The 14,053-nt window shown below is 39.9% G+C and overlaps 1 protein-coding gene and 1 pseudogene across 3 annotated transcripts in view; both read right to left on the reverse strand.

The window, feature by feature from the left end:
- Nucleotides 1-12,300, reverse strand: part of LOC144643947 (protein meiotic P26-like) — a 32,142-nt gene extending 19,842 nt beyond the window's left edge. The window contains exons 1-3 of one of the 2 annotated variants that reach the window (XR_013569001.1): nt 12,264-12,300; nt 11,257-11,634; nt 9,174-10,505 (exon numbers count right to left, since the gene is read on the reverse strand). Coding sequence is in view for 1 of the 2 variants with exons in the window: in XM_078503346.1 (XP_078359472.1) it covers nt 9,406-10,505; nt 11,257-11,593 (1,437 nt within the window). In the remaining variant the exon portion in view is untranslated. Of the gene's footprint in view, nt 1-7,918; nt 10,506-11,256; nt 11,635-12,263 lie in introns of those variants that run through there. The other variant, XM_078503346.1, reaches the window with a different exon arrangement.
- LOC144643941 (uncharacterized) lies at nt 1,707-13,447 on the reverse strand (annotated as a pseudogene). Its single transcript, XR_013568999.1, has 4 exons — nt 12,872-13,447; nt 5,533-5,589; nt 3,774-4,151; nt 1,707-3,643 (listed from the first exon to the last, which is right to left on the reverse strand). The product of XR_013568999.1 is annotated as an uncharacterized LOC144643941 (transcript).
- Between the last annotated feature and the right edge of the window lie 606 nt (nt 13,448-14,053).

Raw genomic sequence — 14,053 nt, forward strand, 5'->3', positions numbered from 1 at the left:
TGCTAAATAAAAGTGCTGGTTAGGCGGAGGTAAATGTGAATTTGAATAAATTGGAATGAAATTTTAAGAAGTTTGGAGGAGGGATAGACAAGAAAGAAATTTCTAATTTAAAACTACAATAAATCTTCAAATTTTCTTATTTTCCCAAATTTTACAACTGATTTGAAAAAAATCTCCTAAAAAAATATATCCCAAAAATTTACAAAACATAGATTTATGAAATGGGCAGAGAGTTTTTGCATTGCTCGGTGTGAACGAAACAACATTGCCAGTAAAACCCATGTCATTCATGTGTGTACTCCCACCTTAAAAGAATCGATCCGATTCTGGTGGGTTTCCACGGTCGAGTAATTTCATGCACGTTAACGGGCGTTAATTTACCTGGCTTTACGAACGTAAAATAAAATGGAGAAATGTATGGCCGGCCCGGGGGGGGGGTACTCCCATAAATTTCGGATAGGGGTGTGCGGCCAAGGTTCTTAAACCCTGACCCTATTTAAGGATAAAGAAAGCGAAAATTGATACCCTTTTTAAGGCCCAAAACCGAAAAAAGACACCCTATTCAAGGGAAGGAGAAACGTTCCGTGACGGCTAACCGCGCACGGCAAGACACAAATCTTTATAAAATCGCTTTACTAATACCTGAACAGAAAATTCTGTTTTAAGAAACCTTTTTTTTCGTTTAGCTGGGCGTTTATTTTAGCTAATAGAATTTAGGTACCCTATCTAAGGATCGCACCAGGAACACATTGCCAAAAGGAGCAAAAATGATACCCTATTTAAGGACCGAGAACCTCAAAAACCATACCCTATCGGGCGGCACATACCTATATAGGCCACATATGGGAGTACCCCCCCCCCCCCCGGGATGGACGGCTTGCGTCTGCGGAAATAGTTGGACCACATTGAACTTTTTCCGCAGACGCAAGTCGTCCCTACCTTTTCTCCATTTTGTTTTACGCACGTAAAGCCTGATTTACGCGACAATGGAAAGCCACCTTTGGTACGTTGTGCTTACCATTCAACCAAAAATGCAGGAAATTTCGATTGAAAACAAATGGAACAGTAATTTTCGGGAAATCTTTGTGGATTATGTTGCCTATGTTTAGAGGAAGTCCTTTCATTCAATTCCAGTTGCTACGAATCGTCGGAAATGTCTGTTCCATTACATTTGTTCCTTGATTTGTTTATTTCTCTTGTTTCCAGACTTCCATCAAGTCCGGAAACATGAGTAATGGTAGCCACTATCCGCGTAACAAACAAACAAATTATAATTATAAGTGCCTTTCTCGTCTCAAGAGTGTTATTAATTAACCCGTGAAACAAACTCCAACAATAAATGCTAAAAAATAGTCAAAACTAAACAAAAGAAAACAATCGAATTAGTGTATAATGGTATCTATTTGAGTAGTAACTATTTCACCGTTGAAGTAAAACTACATGGGCGCCAAATCAAATTTAACGAAATAAGGTACGTTTCGTTTTCTCTATGAAAACACAGCATACTTTCATTTATGGAACATGAAAGGATGTCTTCTATTGTACAAAATATTTGCATTTTATTTTATAAGATTTGGCCATCAAGCGGAAATAAATGAATATGATAAGATATTCCACTGAGCAGGATCATTATTTTATTATTCAACAAACTGTCAACGAAACGCATTTAAAGCTAGTAAAAACGTTTTTAGCTATGACATTTGCAAGAATTTTCTTTGCCAACATAAACCTCTGTACGTTTTTTTAGGACAATCCATCTTTGCAGGTGGGGCTTGCTTGAATTTTGTTTCCATGCTTACTTGTGTACAATTCTTTTCACCTACATTTATTGTGCAAAAACTTTAGTTCTTGAGTGCCTAAACCAACCCCCCCCCCCCCCCTTCAAAAATTAAATGTCCGCACGTTAAAATGCATGCAAAGAAGTTTAATTTGTTTATACTAGGAACACACCATGCTGGGCGGGTATGGGGTGTACATATCGACGTTCTAGTGTACTCGTGGAGTGACGGTGGCAATATCAGAGATCTAGCTATTAAGACGGATTCCGCTGAAGGTTCGAGCAATGAGTGCGAAAATTAAGTACCAAAAATCTACTCATAGCATGGCAACATTTTGTATACTATTTAAAAGATCTTATCGAAATTCATTTGTCTTAGTGACCCCGTAATTAAATTCTAAAGCATTCTCGAGAAAATTAAAGTAAAACCTCGTAAAAATGTTTAAAACGCGCGCCATTTTGTTTTGAACTGACGCGAAACGTCCGTTTTAACTGAAATATTGACAACTTCAAATCCATTTTTCTCTCGCGGGGTCAACTTGAGTGCTAAATTTTTGGCAGGTTTTTGTTAGCTGTACTTAACCTGTTACCACGCTAAGAGGCCTTTTTGGTAACTTTATTTTTGCCTGTATTGCTCGAATGTTGGGCGGAAACCATCTTAAGTATGCTCCTAGCAGGGCGTTCTATCCCTCTCGCGGATGAACGTGAAGAACACGTGACAGTAAAATTTTACACCAAATCGAGTGAGCGTGCAGACAACGCTCCTTATTATTTACTGGAAAACATGAATACAGTGGACGGCTACATCAGTTACAAACACTTGACCAGCGTTGGACACAGAAATAGAATAAGGACACACAAGTTCAGTGATCTGTTCTTTTATCATGTTTACAAATCTTCCATCCAGTGTGAAGACTTGCAGCCTGTTGTTACCGCTGTCAGACACAATCAGATTATTAAACTTGTCGACAGCGATCCCTCTTGGCCAACTCAACTGACCATTACCAGACCCCTCACTGCCAATATCATACAGAAATACTCCTTCCTTGTTGAACACTTTAACAAAGTGAGCCCCGTGGTAGGACGCAAAGAACATGTCCTGGTGATAAATAGCAGAATACAGGGACTCTCTACAATCTGGAGCAGTAAAACACCGTAACAATTCCGTACCGTCAGGGGAGAGGACCTTGATTGTCCGGTCACCCCAGTCGCACGCGACCATCTTGCCATCAGATGCTAAAGACAAGCTCATAAGAACATTCAGGTGCTTGTTTTTGATGTGCTTAATGAACTGTCCATTTTCACTGAATAGAGAAATCTTCCCAGGTTGAAAGACGATAACGTCTCCATTCTTGGTGAATGCTACTGAGCGCGGATCGCGTAGTCGTTCAGCTTTAATTCCCTTCTGACCAAACTCTCTCAGGTAAGAGCCATCTGCACTAAATATTTGTACTCTGTTATTGCCAGAATCTGCTACTGCAATGCGGTCAGTGTTCTCGTTAACAGATATGCCGTGAGGTAAAATAAACTGTCCCGATCCACTGCCACGTGATCCAAATGTAAACACGTGTTTGTACAGATGAGGAGACACCTGAACATTCCGGGGACTACCAGTCAGCAGCTGACCATTCACTGTGATAAACACGCAGTGCCTGGTGTAAAACTGGTGTAAAACTGGTGTAAAACTTACAGTGAAAGTACCATCCACGCTGTCTTCAATTTTCTTTTTTATAAAGTCGCCTGAAGGAGCCTGAATTTTGACTATCACTTGGTCGTCTGCATTATAACACTTGTGTCCTTCCAGATCTTTCGTCACGAACGTAAACTTGGATTTTCTGCTAAGTTCCACGTCTTGAAGACCTTCAACTGTAACATGAGAAACACAATAGGTTAGTTTGCATAACCTACGAATAAACAAGAGGTCGGTAAAAAGTAAATTCTTCATTGGCTCTGAAAAATAAACTATTAAAGCAACCAATATAATCGCTTCGCTTACCTTGTGTTTCTGTTACCGTCAGTTCTAAACAGGCATTCTTATATTCCTTCTCGTCAATTTCCACGGTCACCATTACCTCCTCGTCATTTGCCATTTGTTTAACATCCTCAGTAAGTAGAAACTCTTGCAGGTCTTTTTGCAGTGTACCGTTCTGGTATCGTTCCCATAGTGCCTCAAGAGCTGATCTGTTTTCAGCTTGTATCGTGAAGCACACAGATCCTTCGCTTATTGCACGCAGGGTATTGCCAAGTGGAAGAATTGCTTCTGTAAAAGCGTTTACAAATTCTTCGAGATTGGAACTTCTTCGTAGGATCATCCACGTAGTCACGACTACCATACCACCAGCAACATTACGGAAAGTACAATGAGGTGTAACGGCTGTGGATTAGAAAGAAAACAAAGGTTGTTGCAGGGACCGCGCAGGAAGAATTTGAGTGGGGGACTGAAAGTCGAACCCTAAAGTGAGTAAACTTAGAGGAGGGTCCGTGGGGGTACGGGATTTCAAATACCGGAAAATGCATTTGAAATTTAAAATTTAAAAAAGGTTTTGGTAAAAGTATTGCTTGAAAGGAGAAAAAAAAAAAACGTTGGGATAAAAAGACGTTGCTCCACAAAACGTTCGATAAAACTACTCACTGACCCTGACTACTCATGAAACTTTCTCACTATTTTCCCAGGTATGTTGAAGTACCGGCAAATGAGATGTTACCAGAAGGAATGAAAACAGAAAAGGCAATTTCTCTTTAGGTTACAAAATCAATTACCTTTAGAATGGGCTTGAAAACAAACCGTATCGTCTTATAAACCTAACCCATTTGGTGGGATCGAAACTGACCAACGATGAAACAGGCCTTTTTCATGAGAAGTCCCCTTAAAAACCAAGTTTTTAATGAAGGGCATGATCCTGTAGTGACCTAACTATTGTCCAATAATAACTGAAAACCTTGGAAGACAACTGTCCGCATTTACTTGTTTTTTTATGTATCTACGTTGAAGGCGACTTTATTTTGGCTATAGTAACTGCTGTTACTTTCGTCCTTTACAAACTAAATCAATAATATGGCTTCCAGAAACGAAATAATTTTCAGTAATTCTTCGTCTGTTTTTTTCATTCATTATATTTTTTCCTTGTTATTGTAAAAAAGTGGGGGTGGGGGGGCTAAAGCCCCCCTAGCCCCTCCCTCTGAGCGGTCCCTGTGTTGCACACTTCTATCAGGTCAGTAAGTTAGATAAAGTCGCACTCACTCCGGCCAACTAGGAGGGTTGCAAGTCCAACGCCAGGTCACCCCTCAACATTTTGCCAGGCTTGGCCAAACAGTTCGGAGAAGCACTGTGAGTGAGTTGCATGAGACCCTGCCGGGGAGGGGGGGTACCTATTCTCGCTTGTCTGAATGTCCTATGTCGGTGTTTTTATATCGTTCTTTACGTTGCTGTCTTCCTTGTTAGCAGAGGCCTCTTTTCCTTTGTATTCGCTGAGCTGACGAAAGCCTCTGCGACTACAACGAAAAAGAGGCCTCTGCTAGCAGGGAAGTTGCTGTCGGAATTTTGGCAAGAAGGGTTTTCTTTTGTGGCGTTTTTTTTCTAGGTGCTGTCGCTACTTTTTGGGCCATGACCTTTTTCGGAACAGTAACCTTGGCAAAGCTATAAATGCTTTTATCATTGTGTGATGTTGGGTGGCTATTCTGAGAGAACGTTATTCATATAACATCCGATCTGAAATTCCTGGCTTATTGTTGATAAACTTATCTTTATGTCTTACTTCCTAATAACTTCTCTCCAGCAATTTTGGCAGACGACAAAACAGCAACAGCCTGATCTGAAATTTAGAAAATAGGTTAGTGAAAACGCAGATGTTTACTGTTGTATTTTGTCTTAAAACCAAAATCAAAGCAATCACTCTGGCCAATGGCAAGGACGGCAAACAATCCAGTGAACTAATCAAAACTCGATGCAAGTCACGGTTGGTTTTGGCTTTGCTTCTGATTGGATGAGAGTTTCTTAAACCGATCACTTGGTTTCTCGCGACCGGCTCCCGATTTCTCAAGCCAATTTTGGTTTCCCTTGGATAGTACTCACTTTAATTTTGCCCTCGATTTCTCGACTGAAGTTATTTTGTTTCCCCCAGAGGTTCGAGAAATCGGGATTCTACTGGTATCATATTACATTAACTTTGAACTAAAAGCTAAGTAAATGTCTTCTTAAAAAGAGGAAACACGTGGAACTGAAGGAAAGTTAAACTTCAATGTTTGGTCGAGTTATTTGGTAGACAACATTACATGTAACGCAACGTTGCACATCACGAATATGCGCGTCACAAACACGTGCATTAAATCATTCCTTCATTAAAAATTCAAAACTGTTTCATCGAAACAAAATAGTAAATCTTTAAATAGGAAAGCAGTTCCTACCTTTGGTCCTTCTCCTAGATTCCTCTAACTCGGCTCTTTTTCTTTCCACAATTTCCTCCTGTTTTCTCTTCACCTCAAACTCCACAATTTGTTCAAGCAAGTCTGGTTTCTCTGCGTCTATTACAATCTTTTTCAATACGTCAAGACGCGCTATTCCCAAATTATTCTGTTTTTCTAGCTCTGTAAACAGTGTTCGAACATCTTTGACGTCTCTTTCTCTGTCATACGATATCTTTTCTTTGCACATTGAAATTATTCGTCCTACATGGTTGCCCTGTTCGAGTACACAACAAATCTGTTCTAGTAAATTGTTGTACTCTTTCCTTTTGATGTCAAATTTTTCGACTAATTCTAGGAGATGCCATTTCCCTATGCCTTTTAAAAGATCCTTCAATACTTCTAGACGATCGATTCCTAGATGATTTCGCTCTTCCAATCCTTTAAACAAGGAGAGGACATCTTGGATGTTGCTTTCACTTCCTGTCACAATCAATCCTTCGGCTTCGCAGATAAATAGTAATCGTTGTCGTTCAGTTAACCAATCGATTTTCTGGCTTACCTCATACAGCAAATTACGGTATTCGATGGCAGACATAGTTAACGGGTAATAAAGGATAAAAGAATATTATGACTTGTAATTTGTGTGAAAGACACGCAAAAGTTTCTTTTTCAGCTGATAATGGCTGGTCACGCAACGGGAGAATTGGTGTAGTGGCCGCGAAGAGACTGGAATGTATGGAGGTATTGTTTCAGTAGTTGGGCTTATTTTCATGAAATAGACGGGTGGGGGGGGGGGGGGGTGCAGTTTGGCCTATAATAACGTATGCATCATGCAGTTAAACATTTTTTCGGTATCTTTACGTGCTAGAATTTATGTACTGAAAAATCCAGCCGACAAGAAACTAGTCTCCTAAGTTTACATGAGGACTATCATCGCAAAAACAAAAAACAAAAAGCGTTTCGATAAGGCAAAGTTCACGGTATCCGATGACTGTTATATGCTTGCCCAGGAAAAAATGATCCATTTTCGTGTGTATTCCTTCTATCGTGTTCATGGCAACAGTGATGATGGCTTTGGCGAGGGCAATGTCAATAAGGGACCGATCGTTTATTACGTCCCAACGGAGGGGGGGGGGGGGGTTGGAGGGGGGTACAATTTTAAAACAAGCCTCTTTTTTTGGGGGGGGGGGGCTCTAATTTTATGACACAGCAACAGCAGTCTAGGGAATTTGACGTCAGTGATCTATCCTCGATCCCATGGTTGGGGAAAAGGAAAGAATTTGACGCGATTTCAGGTCCCGAGGTAAGGGTTGTTTTACATGGTCGCGCAAGAGCCTGGAACCTAGCTCTCAATCCGCCACCTTAAAATTACCCTGAAGGCTCTTTAATAATTAAGTTGGATTGATCGTTCCTGCTTGCCAGTTTGTGCTCGATCTTTTCGCGGTCTTTCAATCGGTATATTTGTAAAAAAAAAAAAAAAAAAAGATCGAAAATGCCACTCTAAAAGCCTGGGATGTAAAACGGGAGACCCTAAAATAATACAAACAATAAACGATAGAAAAGATAAACGAGATATTAAATAAAAAAGATTAAAAATCTGTCTAAGGAAGAACGGAGAGAATTATCTTGAGCCTGAAAATCAAGAGAAGATCAAGAATACAGGGAAACGCGACTCTGAGTGCCACTTGGTAACCAAAGATGATGTTGATTAACTCCAATTCTTTGCATTCGTGACATTTATGTTTATGTATTCTACACAGAACTGTAGGTTTTTTTTCTTGTTAACGTGTGTATTGTAGATTATGTATTTTCTTAGTCGGTAAATAGGTGTACAATAGCTCTTAACTACAATATACAGCAACATACAGTATTTATCTTTATTATATTGCAAACAGGTCCATAATGACAAGGAGAATTCTGATTGGTTCCTGAGCGGTCCGTATTTGGCAATACAGACCAGTTAGATGGACCGTTTATAAATTAATTCGCTCAATGTAAAAAATTAACAGCACACGCATTTGTCCAAAATGGTAGCATTAATTTATCAGCAAATTAAAGTTTTAAAAGAGCCGGCATAATTAAAACTTGATTGAATCAGATTATTCGGTTCGTACTCGACTTATAAACTTGCAAAACAGGAAAACAACCAACATTTTCCCAACATGGACCTCTCCTGTTCAATAACATATACATGTATGTCATTTTAACAAGGAGCATAAAATCAAAATTAGGGACGAACTATTTTGTTTTTGAAGGCGGGGGCGGTGCAGTTTGTCTAAGTAAGACTTTTTCATTTAAGTATTTACAAGAGTTTTCTTTGCTAGTCACACAATCCATCTTAGCAGGTAGGGCTTGCTTTTTTTCCACGCTAACCCGTGCACAATTTTTTATTATCTACATTTCTTGTGTACGAACTTTTTTCCGTAATTTCCTTCTCCCTTTAAAAATTAAATGGTCCATCCCTCAATATACATGTGCAGAAGATGACATTGTTTATACTATGAACAAGCCATGCGGGTAGGATGGGGTGCACATCTTTGCAGAATGATAAGTACTGTAACGACCTCATTAAAACGTACATAAATACACACCATGCGAAGCACAGTTGAAATTTTTCATTAGTTTGCTTACATTAGTGTAAAATGTGACCATTTGAAAGCAATAGCCAAACCTTAACGACACGACTGTTCATGCGCACAGCCAAATTGCAGTAAGAACTCGATTAATGATCCTCTATAACAACGTCCTTAGTATAATATACTGTGGCGGATCCAGACCTTCAGCTAAAGAAGGGACCCGCTTTTAAAAGCTTGACTATAAATGTTAAATTCTGCGAAGATAATTCCGGCACTTCAAAGAAAATGCGCTATTTCCGAAAAAAATCCGCCACTGATATATGGAAAAAAAAAACCGATACAACGAAACATTGTTGTAGCAAACATATTTTGTCAGTCTCTTGTACTCGTGGAGTGGCGGTGACAATATCACGGACCTAGCTATTTTATGTGCTTCTCGCAGGGAGTCCTCTCTCTCTCTCTCCCTAGCTCTCTCTCACGGATGAATTCGAACGGGATATACACGTGACAGTCTGAAATGTTGGCCGTAAATCTCGTCCTTACCCCCCAGGTGTTAGGACAAGAGGAGGACAACTGACATTTCAGACTAACGTGACAGTAAAATTTCACACCTAATCGAGTGAGCGGGAAAAGGACGCCCCTTATTATTTACTGGAATACATGAATACAGTTGGTGGCTACATCAGTCACAAACACTTGGCCAGTTTTGGACACAGATATAGAATGAGGAGACCCAAGTTCAGTGATTTGTTCTTTTATCGTGTTTACAAATCTTCCATCCAGTGTGAAGACTTGCAGCCTGTTGTTACCGCTGTCAGACACAATCAGATTGTTAAACTTGTCAATAGTGATCCCTCTTGGCCAACTCAACTGACCATCACCAGACCCCTCACTGCCAATATCATACAGAAACACTCCTTCCTTGTTGAACACTTTAAGACAATGAGCCCCATGGTATGACGCAAAAATCATGTCCTGGTGATAAACAGCGGAATACAGGGACTCACTACAATCTGGAGCAGTAAAACACTGTAACAATTTTGTACCTTCAGGGGAGAGGACCTTGATTTTCTTGTCATCCCAGTCGCACGCGACGATATTGTCATCAGATGCTAAAGAAAAACTCATTACAACCTTTAGGTGCTTGTTGGTGATGTGCTTAATAAACTGACCACTCTCACTGAATAGAGAAATCTTACCAGTATGATAGACAATAAGGTCGCCATTTTTGGTGAACGCAACTGCGCGTGGACTGCGTACTCGTTCAGCTTTAATGCCCCTCTGACCAAACTCTCTCAGGTAAGAGCCATCTGCACTAAATATTTGTACTCTATTATTGTGAGTGTCTGCTACTGCAATGTGGTCAGTGTTCTCGTTAATAGAAATGCCGTTAATTGAACCACCGTGAGACAAATCAAACTGTCCGGGTCCACTGCCACGTGATCCAAATGTAAACACTTGTTTGTACTGATGAGGAGACACCTGAACACTCCAGGGACTACCGGTCAGCGGCTGGCCATTAACTGTGATTAACACGCTATGCGGACCTACAGTGTCTGGTGTAAAACTTACAGTGTAAGTACCATCCACGCTGTCTTCAATTTTCTTTTTTATAAAGTTGCCTGAAGGATCCTGAATTTTGACCGTTACCTCATTGTCTGCATTATAGAACTTGTGTCCTTCAAGATCTCTGGTCACGAACGTAAACTTAGATTTTGAGCCAAGTTCCACGTCTTGAAAACCTTCAACTATAACATGAGAAACACACTGCGTTAGTTTGCTTATCCTACGAAAAAAACAAAAGGTCGGTGAAGTTTGAATTCTTCAATGGCTCTAAAAATAAATAAACTATTAGAGCAGCCAATATAATCGCTTTGCATTTAGTTGTTGAGAGTATTGTCTACCGTTACAGTTTCAATTTTAAATGTGTATCAGACTTAATAAAACTGGCAATTTTAGTATATGGTCGTTACACGTCACCTATGCAGTATTCATGAGGCCAGCCTTCTAACACTGACCTAAGCCTGCTCCCATGGCTTTATTGGCTCTTTTCAAAACTCTGATTGGTGATTTCATCGAATAGAAAAGAAAAAGTCCTGAACAACTGGCAGCCATGGTCAGTATACTTGTTGGGTATAAGGCTTGGCTAGTTCTTACTGACACACAGAGTCCTGTTTTGGCCTGTGAGCATTAATTTGCTCTTCAAATTGCTATGTCGTATGACAAGGTAGAACATTTACGGATAACAAGAACTGGCATGTGATAGCATGGTTAGCCATGTGCTTCGGGTTACTTTATTCTAAACCCAAGACATTAGCAATTGCTTTTATGACATTACTAGTGATATAGTATTGCAAGTTCAAACACTGCTCTCATGAGACAAATTTTCATTAGTTGCTGTAAAGGTATCAACTGAGCACTGATACTACATGTACGCTGTTGCAACAACAACCTCATTAGGATATATGGTTCAAGTTTCCTGTGATAATTATCAATTACCTTGTGTTTCTGCTACCTTCAGGTCTAAACATGCATTCTTATATTCTTGTTCATCAATTTCCACAGTCAAAATCACTTCCTCGCCATTTGCAAGTTGTTTAACATCTTCAGTCACTAGAAACTCTTGCAGGTTTTTTTGCAGTGTGCCGTTCTGGTATCGTTCCCACAATGCCTGAAGAGCTGATCTGTTTTCAGCCTGTATCGTGAAGCACACAGATCCTTCGCTTATTGCTCGCAGGGTATTGCCAAGTGGAAGAATTGCTTCTGTAAAAGCGTTTACAAATTCTTCGAGATTTGAACTTCTTCGTAGGATCATCCATGTAGTAACGACTACCATACCACCAGCAACATTACGGAAAGTACAATGAGGTGTAACGGCTGTGGGGAGAGTAACAAAACAAAGGTTTCTCTACTGTTGCACGTCTATATCGGTCGGTAAGGTAGATAACGTCGCACTCATGATCAGTCAGGCCAACCCTGCCCACTAGGAGAATTTCTACCCAACGTGGAAAGGAAGTTTCTAGTCCTAAACCAGGTCACCCTTCAACATTCTGTCAGGTTTGCTCTATCAGTTCAGAGAAGCACTGTAAGGTGGAGTACATGAGACCCTGCAAGGAATAGAGGGGGGGGGGGGTGTGTCGCTTGTCCGCTGAATTTTAAAAATACCCCATGTTGGAGTTTTATCGTACTGCACGTATCTGCAGGAATTTTAGCGAGAAGGGTTTTCTTTTGTTTTGTTTTGTTTTGTTTTTTGTCGTGATTTTATTTTAGGTGGCGTCACTCCTTTTTTAGCCATATCGCCTGTCGGAATTTACCCCGACAGGGCCTCGTACGTGCAACTGATGCCTAAAAATGCTTTTTATCACTGTGTGATGTTGGGTTAGAAGCTATTTTTTTTTTAACAAGATAACTATGATAACAACAATACAAGAGAAACAAGGAATATAACATATTTGTTGATCTGAAATTCTTGGTTTACAGATGATAAACTTATCATTATATCTTACTTCCTAATAACTTCTCTCCAGCAGTTTTGGCAGAAGATAAAACAGCAACAGCCTGATCAATAATTTAGAAAGAAAGGTTAGTGAAAACGCAGATGTTTGCTATTGGTTTTTGTCTTAAAACAAAAATCAAAGCCATCACTGGCCAATCGCAAAGAATGCAACCAATCCAGTGAACTAATCTAAATTTGAATCAAGTCGCGGTTGGTTTTGGTTTTGCTTCTGATTGGATGAGAAAGTGGCGGGAATTTTCTAAACCAATCACTCAGAGGAAAATCAAAATCAGAAGCACTTCACACTCAAGTGAAAACCACTCTTTTCTTTTAGCACGAAAATAGAATTAAAATAGAATCGTATCATATTTACAACTTTGAATAAAATGTCTCCTTATGTTAAGTCTAAAAAGGGGAAACGCGTGCAACTAAAGAAAAGATTAACTTTAATGTTTGGTCCGTCGATTCATCTGGTAAACACATTACATGTAACGCAACGTTGCACATCAGCGATTCTGCGTCACTCCACACGTGCACTAAATCATTCCTTCATTGAAAATTCAAAAGTGTTTCCTTGAAACAATATAGTAAACCTTTAAATAAGAAAGCAGATCCTACCTTTTGTTCTTCTCCTAGATTCCTCTAACTCAGCTCTTTTTCTTTCCACAATTTCCTCCTGTTTTCTCTTCTCCTCAAACTCCACAATTTGTTCAAGCAAGTCTGGTTTCTCTGCGTCTAACACAATCTTTTTCAAGATGTCAAGGCGTGCGATTCCCAAGTTATTCTGTTTTTCTAGTTCTGTAAACAGTGTTCGAACATCTTTGAAGTCTCTTTCCCTGTCATACGATAAATTTTCTTTGCACATTGAAATGACTCGTTCTAGATGGTTGCCCTGTTCGAGTACACAACAAATCTGTTCTAGTAAATTGTTGTACTCTTTCCTTTTGATGTCAAATTTTTCGACTAATTCTAGGAGATGCCATTTCCCTATACCTTTTAAAAGATCCTTCAATACTTCTAGACGATCGATTCCTAGATGATTTCGCTCTTCTAAACCTTTAAGCAATGAGAGGACATCTTGGATGTTGCTTTCACTTCCTCTTCGCAGATAAATAGTAACCGCTGTCGTTCAGTTAACCAATCGATTTGCCGGCTTATCTCATACATTAGGTTACGGTATTCGATGGCAGACATAGTAAACGGGTAAGAGGACGAAAGATTTATGACTCGTAATATGTGGAGGTCACGCCAAAGTTTGGTCTGCTATTGGTTGGTCACGCAACAGGAAAATTGGTGTAGCGGCCGCGAAGAGACTGAAATGTGTCGGGGTAGTGTGAAGAGCTGACCGGAAGGAGAGGTTGGGCTTATAATAACGTAGCAGGAAAAATCTTTCGGACTCTTTCGATGCTTGAATTGGCGAAATAAAAATATCTCGGTTATCATTAGGTAGGCTTATATCTGGTGGGGTTATTTCCAGCTGGAGATGAATCGACAAGAAATGACTTTTAATACTAGTCTCCTACTAGTAAGTTGACATACGGAATATCATCACTGTAGTCGCAAACTCAATTCACGCGTAATCCATCTTGCACAATAGACACACATTTAATCGAAGATGAACATGGTAAAGAGATGAATGTCGTCGTCGTCGACGACAGCCGCTCGTTCTAGGGGGGGGGGGGGGGGGGCACTCAAAAAAGTTTTATACGGGGATTCTCCGCCCCGAGGTCCAACCCCTTACCCTTTTATATACCATTTTGACAGAAAAAGCACCCCTTTCGTATAACTTTTATAGAAAAA

This window comes from Oculina patagonica, chromosome 2 (genome assembly GCF_052425735.1).
Source record: "Oculina patagonica isolate OP01 chromosome 2, crgOcupat, whole genome shotgun sequence".
Lineage (NCBI taxonomy): Eukaryota > Metazoa > Cnidaria > Anthozoa > Scleractinia > Oculinidae > Oculina > Oculina patagonica.